At 44.5% G+C, this 19871-nt stretch overlaps 1 protein-coding gene across 4 annotated transcripts in view; it reads left to right on the top strand.

The window, feature by feature from the left end:
- Positions 1 to 6020: 6020 nt before the first annotated feature.
- Positions 6021 to 19871, top strand: part of DNM2 (dynamin 2) — a 658491-nt gene continuing 644640 nt past the window's right edge. For all 4 annotated transcript variants that reach the window (XM_069231533.1, XM_069231530.1, XM_069231531.1 and 1 more), the window contains exon 1: positions 6021 to 6425. In XM_069231533.1, coding sequence (XP_069087634.1) covers positions 6265 to 6425 — 161 coding nt within the window. In that variant the 5' untranslated portion in view covers positions 6021 to 6264. The remainder of the gene's footprint in view (positions 6426 to 19871) is intronic.

Here is a 19871-nt window from a genome sequence, read left to right as displayed (position 1 = left end):
CCAAATCAGACATTTGAGCTACTAGGGCTCCTTTGTTTGTGAAAACCTCCCATCATAATATACGCTAATTGCTAGCCACCTCCAGGGAAGGCATGACACTCTGATCTTGGTTATTTGGCCCAGAACCCGGAAACCACCTAACCCACTCTAACAAAAGGGGGGAGTGATCACTATAGCATTGGTCTTCCACTTTAAGGTCCTTAATTTCCTGCCAGATCCTGGCATCAATAAGCTGATAGTCAATCAGGCTACTATAGGACCCTCTAGAAAAAGTGGAACGTGCTGGAATATCTGAAGGAAAATGCCCAGTCCCTGGCCATAGGCCATGTAGCAGCATTAGCTCAATAATCTGCAACACCCTTGGGCTAGATCTAGGCTGGTTGCTCGCCATGGAAAAGGATGGAATTCCCCATATTGCATCCTCTTCCTGGATTAACTCTGCAAATAGGGAATTGGGCTCTAGGGAAGCGTTAAAGTTGCCAGCTATGATAACAAAATGCGAGGGAAGTAGATCAACCACAAGTGTATTTAGCAGGGATATAGTTTCTGAGATTTTACTAGAGGGACCTGGTCTATGTATAGGTTAACACACAAAAATGGTGGACCCATTTTTGATTTAAATGAAACCGCCAAAATATCAGGTGAATTCACGTAGATTTCCTTCTCTTCCCCTACCTTGGAAATCTTTACCCACGTAATAAGACCCCCTCCTGCTCTCCCCGCAGATGAAGGAATGGCCTCTTTACAGAATTAAATATACCCTTGTGTGTATACATTAGTAGTAGCCCATGTTTCCTGGAAAAGACAAAGACTACAGGAGTCAATAAAAGAACCCCAATCTGGATCACCCATCTTGTTCCATAAACCCGCTATATTCCAGGAAATTAAAGAAGAGTGAAGAGGCCTAGGTCTAGGATGGGTGACATTGCCAACTTTATAGCAAGGGACTAAGGGCAGGGTTGCTAAATCATCTATTATCCCTGCCCTCCCGTCTTCAGTGGCACTTCCCATGATGAACTCCTGGGAACTACCCTCCAAGTTCCTACATAAGTTCCCCCCCCTCGTACAATGGAATAATATTTGGGGGCTATTGCTTCTTTCAGTCAATTAATATCTGATAGATTAGAACTTGACATTTTGTTTGGAGATTTCGTCCGCTTGCCCCGGGTCTCACACTCCCTCCAGGGAGTCTCCGCAGAAGGGACCGTTGGAATAGGAGAAAATAGCTCGACAGAGCCCGTAATAACAACCCCACTTTCGGGGATAGCAGATGATTCCTTAGCTAGGGTATCCCCGGCGGGACAGTTTGTTTGAAGAACAATATTCGATCCATTGCGTAATGGGTTCCGGGCCTCTAAGGATATCAGGCCTTTAACCAGGTCAGGGGTGACTAGAACTAGCTCAACAGTATCCAGGTGGCCTTGCTTGCCTTTATGGCGCTTAGCAAAAGTGATATCTGAGTGGATAATGAAACCACATTTCCTGACGTGCCTTATCCAGTGGGTGGCCTTGTAGCTTAACGACAGACTAGCTTTGCACGTGTTTGCTGCTAATTTCGGGGTGTTGCACATATAGATTGAATGGTTGATTTTGTAGTTGTCATTTGTCCCTATAGGTTGCCTAACAAGGGTATTACGTGGCTCTCCTATACCGGAGTTCGACTGCAAAGAATGGATGCTATGGCTAGGTGCTCTAGGGGCTTTTGCTGTTCCCAATGATGGTCCTGTTTTGGTCAATAGTTTATCGGGCCCCACTCCGGATTCCTTGCTCCAATCTTTAGCAGTAGGTAGGGTGGATTTGAAGCTTTTTTTATACGGAATCTCCCCACCCCTCTTCTTTACCCAAGGGCAAAGTAAGATGAGAGCCTCAGACAGCGTCCGTTCTAGATACTTTACCTCTTGTTTTAGATCCATGATTAGGTTGACCACTTCCATCTGGAAATTCCCACCCATACCCTGACTGCTTAACAGTTGGAAATTGGGATCCACACAATCTTTCTCTGGGTTTTGATCAAGGTCTCCTAATGCAGAAAAGCGATTGGAACAGGGCACTGTAACAATTCCATCAGCAGCACCCACATCTACCGTTTGTGTGAGACTAAGGGCCATATGTACGAACACATTTTCCCATAGACACAGAATGGGCAAAACTGCTGGCTACATCTGGCCCTAAGTCTGTTATGCCCTAGATCAGTTGCAACATCCAACCCCTCTGCAGTTATCGAGTTTAGGGCGGGATCCATGCAGCTAGCTGGGTTGGCCCTTTTGGATGCTCTAGGCCTAAAAAAGGATGAAAAGGGGGCACTGGTTGATCCTTTTGTAGCTCGGGTCTCCTTCCCATTTAACATAGACTCCACCTCTTAGATTGAAGTATTCATTTATTTGGTGGCACAGTTGGAAAATCTCTTTAAGTTTTTATGGGATTTAGGGATTTTGGATGAAGTAACTGCTGTCACAGGACTCCCTTATGCTTTAGGCTTCCCCATTTTGTAATTAATATTGAAAGAACCGATAGATATAGCCAGAAACAAGTATAATGTCAGACCAGAAAGCATCTACCTTAAGATCAAGAGGTGTGGCCCAGCCTCTTCCGGTTTCTAACGGGCGCGGACGGGCCCGCACTTGACCCGGGCTTTGCCCGGGTGCGTCCCGCGTTGCGGGGGTGCGCGACGCGCTTTCAAGCGCTTGTGTTTCAGGCTCCGCCCCCTCTCCTGGCAGCTGAATCCTGGGACACGGAGTCCCCAGACAACAAGGCAGCACAACAGCACGGCAAGGTTCCCGTGTTGCGGGTGTGCACGACACCCTTTCAAGTGCTCGTGTTTCAGGCTCCGCCCCCCTCTCCTGGCAGCTGAATTAAGTCAACATGTCCTTCACAGCCCAAGACGAAATCCTGTTAAAGTGCACCAACATACAACAGCGAGTGTTCTGCTGTCTCCTCCCACTGCTCCATGCTCATGGTAAGGTAGACATATTAAGAGCCTTCATGATGCTACATTTGAGCTGCTGAAACGTGTAGGATATCAGGTTCATTACGCAATTTAGAAACGAGATGTAAAAGCGCAAAAATATAAAAGGCATCCGTCTTGGCAACATAAATTCATAAATAAGATATGTTTTACAGAATGATAATTTATAAAAATAAGTGTGCTTCGTTCAACAAATTTGTATGTAGTGACATTAGACTTTTATGCCGTCAAGTCTGTGCTAATCCTGCAATGTAAAGAAAGTTAAATTACAAATAATAAGTGAGTTCTATTTAAACCATCGTTAGTGCCAATGCAGTATTTTACACAGAACATTTCACAATGGCCTGGGCACCTAATAGAACCAAATCTCTGAGCAATTTCAGGCAACATTGCGCCTTTTTGTTTATTTACGTATGATAAACAACTTCTGAAATGTTGGTAAAAACATGCAAACCAAGCAGTTTTGGCATGGACGCTACTTCTATACTGCCCCTCCCTGCTTGCTACTTGTTAACCAATTGCGGTGGACCGGTAGTACTCTGATCCATTTGTAGGCGTAAATGTCTGCAATTGATCCTGAAAGAAGAATCTTTGAAGGTTTTCCTACACTTTACTATTCTTTGCACATCCACGTTCGTCTAAGATGCGCAAACATTTTTGTGAATTGGTGCCCTTAGTGAGAACAGATTGCAAATATAGCAGGATAGGTACAGATTAAAGCAGAAGGATGGATATTTTTTAGCCTATAGGTCTGACATAGCGCAGACTACATCAATAACGACCGAGACCTGCACAAGAAAAGGAAGTATATAAAGCACATCAATCAATCAATCGGGAATTTGTAAAGCGCACTACTCACCCGTGAGGGTCTCAAGGCGCTGAGGGGGGAGATTAAGGGGGCGAGGTGCTGCTACTGCTCGAACAACCAGGTCTTGAGAAGTTTCCTGAAGGTAAGAAGGTCTTTGTTCTGGCGCAGGTGGGTGGGAAGAGTTCCACGTTTTGGCAGCGAGGTGCGAGAATGATCTACCACTGGTTGTAGTTCTGTCGGCGCATGGGGCAGTTGCAAGGGCGAGGTCGGCAGAGCGGAGATGCCGGGTTGGGGTGTAGAAGGAGAGCTGTCTGTTGAGGTACTCTGGTCCGGTGTTGTGCAGTGCTTTGTAAGCGTGGGTGAGGAGTTTGAAGGAGATTCTCTTGTTGAATGGGAGCCAGTGCAGGTTTATCAGGTGGTCTGTGATGTGGCAGTGGTGGGGGATGTCCAGGATGAGGAGTGCAGATGTGTTCTGGATGTGTTGCATCCTCTTCTGGAGTTTGGCCATAGTTTGTGCGTAGAGGGCATTGTTGTAGTCCAGTTTGCTGCTTACGAGGGCCTTGGTGACTGTTCTTCTGGTTTCTGTGGGTATCAATTTGTAGATCTTTCAGAGCATGCGAAGGGTGTTGAAGCAAGGGGAGGAGATGGTGGTGACTTGCTGGGTCATGGATAATGAGTCCAAGAAGAATCCTAGGTTGCGTGCGTGGTCGGTGGGATTCAGGGCGACTCCGAGCATGGCAGGCCACCAGGAGTCATCTCATGCGGAGGGTAGAGCCGAAGATGAGGACTTCTGTCTTGTCGAAAATGGGTTTGCGGCAGCTGCTCTTCATCCATTCGGCGATGGCCTTCATTCCTTCATGGAGGTTGGTCTTGTCGGAGTCCTTGGTGAGGGAGAGGATCAGCTGGGTGTTGTTGGCGTACGAGATGAAGTTGAGGTTGTGTGAGCACATCACACATGGACCTGGGAAATTTGACAGCTATGTATTGCACTGGAAATGCTTGTTTTTGTTCTGTTTGGGGCCACCTCCCCTTTAAAATTCAGGTACAAGACTTAGCTTTTATGCAAAGAATGGCTTTATTTTAGCTGTCTCCCACCTGAAATTGTCTCAGCTTCAATGGAAGTCAATTGACAAAATATATTTCCCCATTTTTTTGTTCAAATCTTCTACTTTCCTGATCGAAAATGTTGGCAAGTGTGGTAATGGCTGGGGCAAGGACAAAGGACGTAGGGGTAATGTTCTGCTGCTTTTTTCCCTGTAGCAGCACTTCAAGAAGTGTTCACACCTTTTAAAGTCATTCGGACACCATTAGTTTAAAATGAATTTTAAACGGCCAATATAACTGCATTGTTGAGCTCTTTTTTAAAATTGATCACTCGTATCACAGCTGGGTTACTGAAATACTGCACAAAACACATTAGAAATTTGGAAACCACGCACGGCAACTGAAAACTTGGCAGCTGTCTCCCCATATAAAGATGAGTTGAGCGATGCCTCCGCAAATCTGTGAAAAAACAATTAAACTGTGCTACCGGAACACAAAATTCATTAGTGTTCCTGTGGTTCGTTTCTACATGTCAAAAGGCCCATGCTTCGATGGGTTCCCAAAATTAATTGGAAGGTTCCCAATTAGCATTTTGTTTTTGTTTCTGTAGCAAAGTGCGACAGCTAAGTCCGGTTCATGTCCAATGTGCCTTCAGCTACATCCTCAGGCGAACTTATTCTGCAAACGCTGGCAAGGCTTATTTACTATTCTAGTCCCATGATATTTGCAGACAATACAAACTTCCCCAAAAAATGTTAGGAGCCTTATTTTAGCTACTAGCTTAGAATAATTTGAAAATATGAAACACAGGTTTGAATGATGACATTACAAATGCGTATATTGCTTCTGTAGACATAAAATAACAAAAGTTCCGAAATATAGGAAGTGAACGTGTGGTAATAATTTAGTCCTTCTTCTATGCTTATTGTACTGTCCTACACAAAATCACGTGGGCGAAAGCTGAAAACTCTGGGCCAATCCTAGCATTGTGCAATGACGCCTACAAGGAAGCAATCTGGAACGCCTTCTTACGGTGACTGACAGTGGACGCCGACCAATAATGAGCATGCCTCCTTTGACGGGTGACCCATCCCCTCGCCGGTTAAATACCGTCCCATCGGCATCGGATATGAATGACAGCGATGACTGTCAAATGGGAAGGCCACATAGCACTTGTTGACGGAGTAATCAACGAATAAGGAAGCAGATGTGGTGCTAGGGGCGGAGAGGTAGAACTAACCTAAGGAGCGGCATTTTTTTTAATTAATTTATTTATTTTCCGGGAGGTGTCTTAGTGGGAAGGGGCACAACGGAACAGTTGACGGAATTATAAAAAAAAAAGGAAACGGACAGTAAAAGGGACATCGGCATATCTTGGTCCGTTGACGTCACGGGGATTGCAGGGCGCGTGTGACGTCACGCGGGACCTGCCGCCTCAGCCGCCGCCATGGGGAACCGCGGGATGGAGGAGCTGATCCCGCTGGTGAACAGGCTACAGGATGCTTTTAGTTCCCTGGGCCAGTCCTGCCACCTGGACTTGCCACAGATTGCCGTGGTGGGCGGGCAGAGCGCCGGCAAAAGCTCTGTGCTCGAGAACTTTGTGGGCAGGTGAGTACGCATGTCCCCCGCTGTCCCCCTACCCCATGCCTGGATCTGCGCAGCGCCTGCGGAGCCCCCGGGACGTGAATACAGGGTGGAAGTGGAACAGCTGCGCAAGACACTTCATGACCCCCAGTTAGTGTAGCACTAGCCTACGTTGTTTCCTTAAGTGTTATTTGTGAATATAGCTGTGGCTCACCCCGCCCTAGGAGATGATCTTGATGAGGAGGGGGTGTCGATCATCTTTCGGAAATACTTGTAGTGCCCTCCCCGTTGTCACCTCCAGTTACCGACGGGAAAGCGGTTGTCACCTTCAAATTCATAAACGACATTCACGCAGTTGGCGTAAAGTTTCTAAAGGGCGATTGAGCCAATTGCGTTGTTTACGTGACGCATGAAACGTGTTAAAGTAAATGAGTGATAATGTGCCGCTCCGTGCGCTCTCTTGTCCAATAAAGTGACAACGTGGGGGCCTGTTTAATGGAATGACGCTGTACCAGGGAGAAGAGTTGTTTGGCTCGAAGGGCCATAACAAGAGCAGAGCCGATCTCAATGTGTGTGTTTTTTTAAAATGTTTAATCAGTTCCATTCCCCTAACTACATATCTGAAAACATTGAAGAAAGAAAACCTAACACAAACACTACCCTCGCTACTTCCCCTTGTCAAAACGATGTCATACTTTAGGTGGTCGAGCGCAATTGACATTAAGTGTTTATACACTTTACTTCCGCAGGCATTTCACCGTCTTTTGGATGCCCCGTTGGTCATTGTTTCTCCCTCCATATCTGGGGTCTTTCACCAAGTCCAAGAATTCATTAAGGGGATGGGCTCAATATTTTATCCATCCCGTCTCCCATCCACCCCAGTTTTTTCTCATGCTTCTTTTCCTTACCTCTGCCCCAATATATTTCCCTTTCCAGGACTCAACATCTTGTCATGCCCTCCCACCATTCATTGTATCCCGGTGGTATCTACACTTTCTGGCTATGTCTCTTAGCCACCATAAAACCAAGATTAATCAGTAGCTTTTGATGCCTGGTATGACCTGTTTGTCCCCATAGTCCCGGGAGTGCTGTTTCCGGTTTCAGTTCCAACGTATTCCCTGTGGCATCCTCCTGGGCCTGTCCCACTTCCCTCGAGAATTCTACAATCTTTGGGCAGCTCCACAGGGTATGATAAAAAGTCCCAGCGTCCCCCACATCCCCTCAGACAATTTGCATTTGTTTACTTTGCTAGCTTGTTTAGCAAGGATCTCGTATAGTACAGTGCAGTATTTTACGTTTTATTAGCTTAAGTGATGCAGGAATGGCTACCTCCACTGGGAACTTAAGATCCTTCACCAAGCCGGCCTCTTCGAGCTCCCCACAGTCCCTTCTACACTTCTCCCATAGTGTGTATAGTGAGGGTTGCGATTTTCTCATTACAGTGCCATATGTAAGAGAAATTAGTTTCCTTGATATATTGCCCTTCAGGAGTCGTAACTCCAGTGTGGGCATCCTCCTGTGTTGGTTAAGATCTTAAAAGCGCAGTTGCAAAAATGTTTATGGTGCTTTTCGTTAAGAACCTACTATATATAATTGAAAATAGAGGCAGGTCAGTACCGCCTCTAAGATCAAAGTGGAGTACACTATGGCTTCGGTTCTCATCATTGTTCTGAAAGCTCCTGCAGTTCCTTTCTTTATTTCTTGCTGCTGCTACTTCTTGATTTGGCAGGAATGCGTGTAACTAATGAAGTTGTTCATCCTGCTGTAGCTAAAACAAAAGAAATATGTCAAATTATTGTATTGTTTGTATATTTGTTTTTCCCGTCCCTAGAGGTCTGGGTCACGGCGTTAAATTTCATCCTCTGAGGCAGCTTTTTATAAACCATCTGGTAAAATAATTCAATTTGTTAGTGGCCTGGGGCAGAGGCAATTGATTGATAAAGGGTTTGTGTCAGACAAGTGTTGTGATGTTCAGCAGCAAATTGGAAAGCCAAGGCCCAGATTGGTACTTTGTGCCTAGTTCTATCTGATTAGACCAGAGGCGTGAACATCCTGGACTTCCTTGTAGACGTCGTAACCAATTTTTCTTGTATTTTTTTAAGGTGTTTTTTACCACGTCTGTGCTCTATGGGTAGCATTCTTCTCAGGCACAAACATTTAAATCCAAAGGTCCTGCCTGTGCATCACCATATTGTCTACAGCAAAGCATTGTATAAAGGGTCATGCTTTGGTCATTGCGTGGGCTCAAAGTACTGCAGAACGCCGAAGCCCGCGGATTCAAGCTTAGCTTTTGGAGCATAATATTATCAATGATGTGCCCTCTGCGGTTGCTTTAAGCAAAACTGTCTTCTTACAGGCCCTAGTAATTTATGTCCCTTGACGTTTTTTGGCCGATGTAGTGAGCCAGCTGTTGGAGACAATTCTTCTTGCTGTCATGAGTGTGATTACTTTCCTCCAAGTGTGGGTGCAAATCCCATTACTGGGTGGGCCCCCTAATGGAGTACCAAAGACAGCAAACCCCACCCTTGACTGTCTTGCCTGCAGGACTGGCCAGCAGTTCAGATGTACCAGGCACACCCTTTGCTTTCTGTATTGTAATGTTATTTGTATCTCATTGTTCAATATTGTAGTATAACGCAGTAAATTACACCCGAGTGTTATTTAAAATAGCCACCAACAGGTTTTCAACAACATCCTCGCTGCACTTTGATAAATTAGTGATTTGCTCCATTTAAACTGTGAGGGCTCTTGTGGCCATCAGCTAACTAAATTTAGTATTGATTTGTCCTTCTGACTAAATACATTGATTGTGTGGTGGCTAAACTGTAGATTTTTGTTCTATTTTTAGTGGCGTTTCTGAAATGTTACATGGCTGTTTTTTTTTTTTGTTTGTCTTAAACTGCTTTTGGTTGGTTGGATTTTATAATGTTAACAAATATGAGATTCTTGTAAAACAAAAAACAAAAAAAGAGGATGATAAACACAAACTAGAGTACGTTCTTTGTGTAATCGGTCTTGATGGACTGTGACATTTCCTTTAGGTTTCGTCACTTTCTATCATCTGTGCCTGCTTTGAGGCAAGACTCTTTCCCAGTTGTCAGTTTACCACTATTTTTTTTTCATTTCTCTTCCCTCACACGTGATGATTTCACACATTGTGTCCTGCTCCCCTTTTGATTGCAATTATGAAAACGCATGATGGCTGCACTCGGGGTTTGCTTCCTGGTTGGATAACTGAACTGTGTTCTGACTTGCAAATTCGCTAAGCAGATCAGTGATTTTAGTTGAGACTTGTGTGTTGCTGACTGGACGGCACAACAGACGAGCACAAAAATTATGAGAGCCCAAGGAAAAAAGCCTCCTACCACTTAAAGATGCTCCCTCCTGCCACCAACTGTAGCCATCTATTTTAAGGCCCACCCTTGCGAAGTTACAACCGTGCTGTGGGATGCAGATCCACTGACGACAGATGAGGCAACCCAAGCTAATTTGTTTTTCCCTGTTCCCAGCAGAGAAAGGAGACCTATACCCATGTAGTCTGTCTCCTCCGGTGCCTGCTGTAATACAAGACCCTCCATAGTCCAGAGCTTTATCTTGTTCTCCCACTGTTAGAGACATTTATTAAGTGTGATTATAGTCCTTAGTAAACAAGTGACTTTAGATGGCATCAGACTCTACATAAGACAATAGCTGAGTGTGACGTTAGTGATAATGTTTTGAGTAGTGACATCTACTTCAATTTAAATTATCCTAATCTTTGTCTATTCTCTTGTTGCCGCCACTCTGTCATATTGGAAGATAACTTGATGTATGTGTTGAGTGTTTGCAGAGAGGAAATTGTTTAATTCCTGGTGTTTTACTACTAGTTGTGTCTCGTGATTTCTTGTAGAATTGATTTTCTAAAGGAATGAGCACTCTGTCCTTTGGCTAGATATACCCCATAAAGTATTTAATGCCTTTGCTTCCCTCTCTGATGGTTACATCTCTCAGGCTTCAGTCTATTTACCCCAAACGCTCCCCACCCACGCCAACATTACCAAGCATGTGAAGCTCTCCTCATCTGTAAGTATGCGTGTTCCCATTTGTCCAGTAACTGGCTTGTGCATGCGTGCCCCATGCCTGGTCCTGTTAAGCATTGCTGCTCTTTAACTGTTGTACAGTATTCTCATGTCTTCCCTTCCAGTACAGTGACCAGATTTGTGGTTGAGGCTGGAACACCAGATCATCTCACCTTGTGATATGGAACCTGTGTTTCCTCCCTTTGGATGTGAGGTTTCACTTTAGGCTCGCTTGCTTCTCCTAAAGCGCAACCTACCTTTGACCACCAGAATATCTTGCACTTGAGCTGACCGCCTCTAAAGCATGTAGGTTTGAAACAAGTCTATTCATTCTGGAGTTCAATGTGCTTCCATTAAGAAGGCGAAATCCCAGACCAGCCCTTATCTGGGGCCTCCCATGTCTACGCCTTTGGAACCTTCTCTTCTTCCTTTTGTAGCCACTTTTTCGTATAGGTCGTCATATTACATTCCTGCTGTTCCTTAGTGTTGTCTATAGCAACTAATGCTTTAAACCAGTTTAATGTTACAAAGCATATTTACCTCGGAAGTGTTAAAGGCTGAATGTGCCTTTACTCTATTTGGACTCTGGTTTATATGTGTCCTTGGTGCCTGAATGCCCATGTTTGGTATATCCTGTGAAACAAAACTCTTAAAGGTGTTTTAAATGTAGATTTCGAACTCCCCATTTCTTATCCTGGGAGTTTTGTAGGTATTAACAAATGATTTTCCTTTGGTAATTGATAGCATGGAGCAGCTTGAGGCTCGTGGGTCAATCTGGAGGGAGAATTTCCAGGAGCTGCCCAGTCGCTAAACATGGTTTATAGTTGGTTTCTCCTGCAGCCAGCAGATTTTTGACTTCTGCCGTAGTTTGCCAGTCCCTGCCCCTAGACAGGTGCTATCAGCAAATTAGATCAATGGTCTGCACGATGGAAATCAACTTTTTTCCGCACACTTTTTTTGGTCGAGTCAGATACAAACTTAGACAGAACATTTTGCTATGTAGCTAGATTAGTTTTATTGGCTGGTGTGTCCGGTACATCTGGTTTAATTGGCCGGCTCGTGAGGGAAGTATGACGCAACCTTTGGAAGCCGGTTATGGTACCAGAAGAATGCCACCCTGCGGCATTTGTGGCCTAGTCATCGCACCTGACCCCACCAAACAGGATTTAGAACGTCTTTGCTTTCGATATTTACTTCACATTTCTCCTTGCTCTGACTTAACAGCTCCTGTTTAAAGGCCTGCGCTGTACCTGTTTTTCGGTTTCAGCCCTGTCACAAAGTGCATGCATGCACTGTCTCGCGGCCCTCAACATTTTGAACAGGTGCAGCACCGAGCCTGGAATTGCACAGCACCTGGTGCGCGCGCATTCAAAACCTTTTTAGGTTTCGTCTGCATACTTGCACAGACATATGTTACTAAGAAAAATTGTTTAAAGGGACTTAGAACAAGCCCCTCCTTCGCCCCCTACTTACCTGAGGTTCCCGTTTGTTCATCCAGACATCGCTTGAATTTACTTGCTTGTTATTGGCTAGCAGGTCGCTTTCTGTTCTGCTTTTGCCGTCGCATGGAGTATGGCTGAAGTACACCTTCCGTTTTTTAGTGATTGGTTACTTGTTAATGTTTGTTAAAAAAAAAAAGATGAACTGAACGCAAGTCCGTTCGTGTTGAAATGTGTATATGTCGGCCATCTTGCAATGAAGTATCCAGTGGAGATGAAAAGCAAGCTGCGAGTGGGCTCATTATGTTGTGTTTTTTATTACTTCATAATTACCTTTCTGGTGAATAACAGTTGTAAATATTACATTTGTGTTCCTTAAATTACTCTCTCATTTTTTTAAAGAAAAGTAATTTGTATAATTGGACAATATTTTATTCCGAATTGTTATTCTCTCTCTGTGACGTATAACTAGGCATTTACAAGTGCAGTTATCGTGCAGGCGCTAGGGGCATCGTTTCAGTGGTGCAGCAGGTGCAGTGTACTAGTGGCGCAAAGTGTCAGAACCTCTCTAAACACAGTTTATTGCCAAATTTTACTGCTGAACCGGCAGTCACAAGTGCAGTTACCTTGCAGGCACTAGGGTCATGATTTTAGTGGTGCCGCAGGTGCAGCGACACTGGTGCCAAAAGCTTTAGAAACCCCTCTAAACACCAAACATTACTAGATTCTGCTAGTAAACAGGCAGCTACAAATGCAGTTACCGTGCAGGCAATAGGGTCATCATTTGGATGGTGTAGCAGGTGCAGCGGCATCAGAGCTGAAAGTTGTCATAACTCCTCTAAGCACCAAATATTGCAATATTTTACTACTAAACAAGCAGTCACAAGTGCAGTTATCTTGCAGGCACTCGGGTTATGATTTGAATGGTGCAGGAGGTGCAGTGACACTGAGACCAAAAGTTGTTATAGCTCCTCTAAACACCAAATATTGCTATAATCTTCTGCTAAACAGGCAGTCACAATTGTGGTTACCTTGCATTTGAAAGGGGTATGATTTGAGTGATGCAGCAGGTGCTGTGGCACTTTACTAACTGCACATCACTATACTCTAATACAGTGCCATATTAAATAAGGTACAGATTACGAGTGTGGAACCCTGGGATATTAATTCAACATACATCGCAACATAACTATTACCAGTTTATCAAATTTAAAGCAAACAACACCATAACCTTTTTCTAATATTTATAATCCAGTTTGTAAGGTAGAATGCAAAAAAACAAAGGCAAAACTTATTGGCTGTGCGCATGCTTGTTGAAGTGGTTGCTACCAGTGTGTCTGTCTAGAACATAACTATGTTGTGGCTAGACTGCTCCAAATAAGTGATTTAGGATTGAACTGCTGTTTCTCAATATGTGGAAAACTTGGAACTTTAAAGATGTTGACACGTAATATCACCTAAGTGCGAATGTTGTCTGAACTTGCATATTTACTCACTCGTCCACCTATGGGTCGCCCCTCAGTGCATTATGGAACTGGCCTAGAGATCTGTCTCTAAGCTTCATGTCACTCTTGCCTTACCTGGATATGTTCTGAAAGCCATGAAAGCTTGTGCTAGCCTGTCCTGCTGGATCTCTTCTGCTGGGAACAGAAGATTGCATTTGCTGCCCTCTTTGAAAGTGTGAAGCTTGCTTTGTTAGTGCTATCCTGTACCAGTTCTGTGAGCAAGCAAAACATGCACTGCTGCAGCCAGATTTGTATGTACTTTGACAGGGAAAGCATGCTCTGCTGCTGCCCTACCTGTGCTACAGAGCTTGCACTATTTCTTCCCAAGGCGTACCTGTTCTATGAAAAGAGGTGTTTCTACTGTTGAATGGAGCCGTCTTCATTGCTTAGTAATGAAAAATGATATATGGAATGCACTTGCAGTTCGTTCTCTATTGTCAGGAACTTTTCAATTTTTTGATGTGAGGTGCCTTAATTTCTGAGGAAGTTACTATCCCCAAATGGTACTTTTTAAACACTGCTGGAAATGCCCCATTTTGCAGGGTTTCCCTTGTCTTTTTGCTTCTGAGCTCCTGTTTTTAGGTTAAGCGTAGCAGCACGCAAGCGCTGCCTTTCCGGCATATTGTAATCTCTATGTGGGCTCCAACCATCCCTATCACTTTCATTCGTTCTTTGGCCTGCCTTTCAAAATGCACATGCTTTCATTGGTAAATGTGTCACGTTTGTCCTGCCTTAAGGCTTCTTTGTTACCGCCCTGAAGACTGACCCTGTTACATGGAAGATTGCACGATTGGCCACATAGCTTCATCTGGGGCACAATTTATTATTATTTTTTTGAGTGCCCACTTCGTGCTATGCGGCCGTAATGTTGTTTCTTTGCTGTTCAGAGCATATCGCTCGTTTCATACTGAGTAGCCCTAAGTTGTTTCTTCACTGTTGGGGGCATGTGCTTTTGCACTGGTGGCCATATGTTTCTTCATTGTTTTTGGAATGTCGCTATTACGGTGGTGGTGTATGTTGCTTCTTCATTGTAGGGGGCGTGCCGCTATCACACCTGTTCGCTCTGTTGGCCATTTGTTGTTTTTTTTTTTTTTTTTTGGCATGACTCTATTGCGCCGATTCGTGCTAGTAGCTGTATGTTGTTTCTTTATTGTTTTGGGCATGCTGCTATCGCACTGATTCGCTCTGGTGGCTGTATGGTGTTTCTTCACTGTTTTGGGCATGCCGCTTTATTCTTCGTCTTGGGCATGTTATCATATTGTTACTGTTTACTTTCTACATGCTTTACTTAACCCCTTTGCTGCCAGGCCTTTTCCCCCTCCTGTGCCAGGCCTTTTTTTGCCTATTTGGAATAGTTCTCGCTTAGGCCCTCATAACCTTTTGTCCACATAAGCTACCCACGCCAAATTTGTGTCCTTTGTTTCCAACATCCTAGGTATTCTAGAGGTACCCAGACCTTGTGGGTTCCCCTGAAGGAGGCCAAGAAATCAGCCAAAATACAGTGAAAATTTAGTTTTTTTCCCAAAAATGGGAAAAAGGGGCTGCAGAAGAAGGCTTGTGTTTTTTTCTCCCTGAAAATGGCATCAATAAAGGGTTTGTGGTGCTAAAATCACCAGCTTCCCAGCTTTCAGGAACAGGCAGACTTGAATCAGAAAACCCAATTTTTCAACACAATTTTGGCATTTTACTGGGACATACCCCATTTTTACATTTTTTTTTTGTGCTTCCAGCTTCCTTCCAGTCAGTGACAGAAATGGGCGTGAAACCAATGCTGGATCCCAGAAACCTAAACATTTCTGAAACGTAGACAAAATTCTGAATTCAGCAAGGGGTAATTTTGTGTAGATCCTACAAGGGTTTCCTACAGAAAATAACAACTGAAATAAAAAAAATTGAAATTAAGGTGAAAAAAAAAACCAGTAATTTTTCTCTACGTTTACTCGAACTTTTTCCAGCAGTGTCAGATTTTTTAAAGCAATATACCGTTACGTATGCTAGACTCTTCTGGTTGCGGGGATATATAGGGCTTGTAGGTTCATCAAGAACCCTAGGTACACAGAGCCAATAAATGAGCTGCACCCTGAAGTGGGTTTTCATTCTATACCAGGTATACAGCAATTCATTTGCTGAAATATAAAGAGTGAAAAATAACTATCAAGAAAACTTTTGTATTTCCAAAATGGGCACAAGATAAGGCGCTGAGGAGCAGTGGTTGTTTGCACATCTCCGAATTCCGGGGTGCGCATCCTAGCATGTGAATTACAGGGCATTTCTCAAATAGACATCTTTTTTACACACTCTTATATTTGGAAGGAAAAAATGTAGAGAAAGACAAGTCTCCCGATTAAAAATGGTACCTCACTTGTGTGGGTAGGCACACGCCTGCGACAGGAAATGCCCCAAAACACAATGTGGACACATCACGTTTTTCTACAGAAACTAGAGGTGTTTTTTGCAAAGTGCCTACCTGTAGATTTTAGCCTATAGCCCAGCCGGCACCTAGGGAAACATACCAAACCTGTGCATTTTTTAAAACTAGAGACCTAGGGGAATCCAAGATGGGGTGACTTGTGGGGCTCTCACCAGGTTCTGTTACCAAGAATCCTTTGCAAACCTGAAGATTTGGCCAAAAAAAACACGTTTTCCTCACATTTCGGTGACAGAAAGTTCTGGAATCTAAGAGGAGCCATAAATTTCCTTCCACCCAGCGTTCCCCCAAGTCTCCCGATAAAAATGATAACCCACTTGTGTAGGTGGGCCAGGTGCCTGCAACAGAAAAAGGCCACAAACTTATAGAGATTATGGGGATAGCACAGCGAGTTGATAAGCACATATTCTTCTTTTATACATCTTTAGGCTGACTCTGCTTTGGGGACCCACGCAAGTGAGGTGTCATTTTAGTTGCGAGACTGAGGGGAATGCTGGGGAGTAGGAATTTTGTGCTGGAGCGGTAATCGTACAAAGAAAAGTCAGGAAAATATGCTTTTTTTTTTTTTAAAGCAAATTTTGAGGTTTGCAGAGGAGTCTGGGTAAGAAAATGTTGGGGGGTCCACGCAAGCCACACCTCCCTGGACTCCTTGGGGTGTCTAGTTTTAAAAAATGTCTGGGTTTGGTAGGTTTCCCTAGATGAAGGCCGCACCCAGGACCAAAAACATATGTGCCTACCCCCCCCCCCCCCCCCCCCCCCAAACACAGGTAGTTTTGTAATATATCATTTTGATGTGTCCACATAAGTGTGTGATGTGCCAAACACTAAAACTGTGAAAAGAAACGCACTTAGGTTATGTGAAAAAGACCCCTCTCCCGCCAACCAAGTTGGTGGCATGCTTCATCATTGGGGTCCCACCTGAGACACCTAGCGTGTCACAAGTGTGCTGCGACGCCTGATTACAGCGGAGCTGTTTTTTAATTTTTACCACACATACTGGTTGGATTTGGCACGAGGATGAGTGGTTCAGTAGATCAAATTTTATTAAGAAGAGATTTCACAAAAGTGAAATGCAGTGTTAATAACTGAAAGGCCAAAAAACGGAACCAATGACTCACAGCTCGTGAGCCGTAAAGCCACGGCAGGGCACCAACCGCTTTACAGTCCATTCACACACCTTTCATACATGGCATGCACAAGACCATTCACGCCGCCAGCTACGGGCCCATCACATTACAACACTCGCATCGACAGACAGCGCCAGTCAAGGGCCCATCACTTTCATACGCCCACATGCCTGATACAGCAATCACACCAGCTGATGAGTGTGTGGACTGGCGTTTGGCTGGCACTGCCAGCCAAGCGCCACCCCATGCACACTGCCAGCCAAGCGCCACCCCATGCACACTGCCAGCCAAGCGCCACCCCACGCACACCGCCATCACTTTTTGTTGTTGTTTATAAACAACAAGGAAACCACTAACTAATTATAAAATAAGTACAAAACTACAAACACAAAAGCTCTAACTAAATACATGACAGTAATGCCAACCGTGAAACTGAACATATGAAAATATAAAATAGGCCGTTCACGCTCACGGTATTTCCCAGAAGTTTTTCCTGGTGTGCTAACTTCTAAAACAGCCGGGCACACACAGCCCAGGCTTTGAAGGCCAATTGGGGCAGTACATCCGGCTCTCCCTCCGGATTGCTCTCCGAGCACATACTCTACATTTCTTTGTGGACAAGTCTTTTTTGGGAGTGGGAGGAATGTGATCTGGAAAGTGCCAATCTTTCAATCTAGCCACATCCTCCACCACTTCTACTCTATGAACTCTTTCCTGTTCCACCACAATAGGGCTTTCTATCACTGACTCCTGAAATTTAACAAATGTCATCCTTGACTCAGGTGAACAATCCTTGAACACAATAAAAGCATTAAAAGTTGCCAAATGAAATAAATGTAGGGCCAACTTTTTATACCACATGTCAGACTTACGAAGAGCAGTGTAAGGTTCCAACCTCTGATCTACTCTATCAACACCACCCATGTGCCTATTGTAATCCAAAATGCACGCAGGTTTGCGCACTTCCGCAACCTGACCCGAAACAGTCACAGGGGAATTACTCTCATCCTGGATGGTAGATAGCATGTACATATCCCTCCTGTTTGAAAATTTCAGAGCTAGCAGCTCATTATTCCGCAAGGCACTGCACTGTCCCCTCAAGTTTTTTTACAGACAAGCTCCCTTGGATAGCCTTTCCGGTTAGAACGGATTGTGCCACAAGCAACAGTGTCCACTCTAAACAACTCCTTGAACAACTGCACTCCAGTGTAGAAATTATATACGTAGAAATGGTGACCTTTGTTAAACAGTCGTCTACCAAGTTCCCACACAATTTTTTTCGCTAACTCCATAAGTGGCCGGACAACCAGGAGGGTCAATACTGGAATCCCTACCAGTGTAGACCTGGAAATTATACACATATCCTGTACTGCTTTCTGCCAGCATATACAATTTAATCCCATACCGTGCCGTCTTACTAGGAATGTACTGCTTAAAAACTAAACGCCCCTTGAAAATGACCAAAGACTCGTCCACACTTATCTCTTTGCCTGGAACATATACCTCTGAAAACCGATCTACAAAATGATCAAGGACAGGCCTAATCTTAAAAAGACTGTCACAGTCAGGGTGATCTTGTGGCAAGGTTAAAGCATTGTCTAAATAATGCAGCATACGAAGAAGAAGCAAATAGCGATTACGTGTCATAGTTGCAGGAAATATAGCCGTTGCCATCAAGGGACTAGTAGAGCAATAAGAAGCCAGTGACGGCTTCCTGATCAACCCCATCAAAAAAGGCAAACCTAAAAAAAATTTCATCTCTTCCAGATATGTGGGAACCCACTGAGTAGCTCTAGACTGAGGCCTAAGTCTGGCAGCGTTGTCCCTCAAATATTACTCTGCATACAAATTAGTCTGCTCCACAATCTCTTCCAAAAATACATCGTCCATAAACAAGTGAAAGAAATGGACAGGCAAAAAGTTTTCCGTATTGAATCTACACTTTGGGAAACCAGTAAATGCAGGTAACTGTGGCTGCTCCATGTTTGGGGCAATCCAGGTGTCAGGTCTTCTAATGGGAAACCCTTCAGCCCCAGGCTGCTGCACCATTGGCACTTCAATGTCCTCCTCTAAAAACAGGCCCTTCATCTGCACTGAGAGTAGCTTCCTCATCAGAAGAACACTCTCGGACAGAAAACTCACTGCCAGAATCTCTCACTTCCTCCTCTGCCTCAGATGCAGAGTCAGTCTCGTAATCATGGTCTGAAAACGACTCAAAGAGCATGCCAACAACCTGCTGAGCGGTCACTCTGCGGCTAGCCATGATCCTCACTAACAACAGATGGATTGCCAACAACAACTAGCACTAAAATAAGTAATAAACAAAGTGTAGCTTTATCACAAAGAGTTATGTACTAAAAAAACTATACCACTCACTTGCTTGAAAAAGCTACTCACCAGCAACTACTCTGCACAGACACCGCAATCACCAATGATATCCCACTAAAAAGAAAAAAGCCAAAACATACAAGAAGTTATTGCTCCCGGGGCAGCTACCCTTGCCTAAGGGGTCGCTGCCCAAAAACATAAAGAAAATAAATTCCCTGGTGTCTAGTGGTTTTCGGACCCCCCTTGGGAGCAGATCGGCCGAAAAATCCGCTGATCTGCTTGGGGGTGGGGTGGGGGGGGGCTGAAATAGGATTAATTATGCCCCCCAAGGGGTCGCCCCCCAAAAAAAAAAAACATAACCGAAATAGGAAAATAAAAATAGCCCCCAATGGGAGCGACCCTTGCCGAAGGGGTCGCTCCCCTAAATCACATTCACAAAGAATCCCTGGTGCCTAGTGGGGATTCCTGCTCCACGATCGCGGGCCCCGCCCGCGATCGTGGAGCAGGAATCCACTGAAAACAGGCACGGGGAAAGGAAAAACCCTTTCCCCCTTGTCTGTTTTCCTCCCCGAAACCCCCAAAAAG

This window comes from Pleurodeles waltl, chromosome 4_2, assembly GCF_031143425.1.
Source record: "Pleurodeles waltl isolate 20211129_DDA chromosome 4_2, aPleWal1.hap1.20221129, whole genome shotgun sequence".
In the NCBI taxonomy this organism is placed as follows: Eukaryota; Metazoa; Chordata; class Amphibia; order Caudata; family Salamandridae; genus Pleurodeles; species Pleurodeles waltl.
The sequence above is the reverse complement of the archived record's forward strand: the minus strand, read 5'-3'. Positions and strand labels throughout refer to the sequence as shown.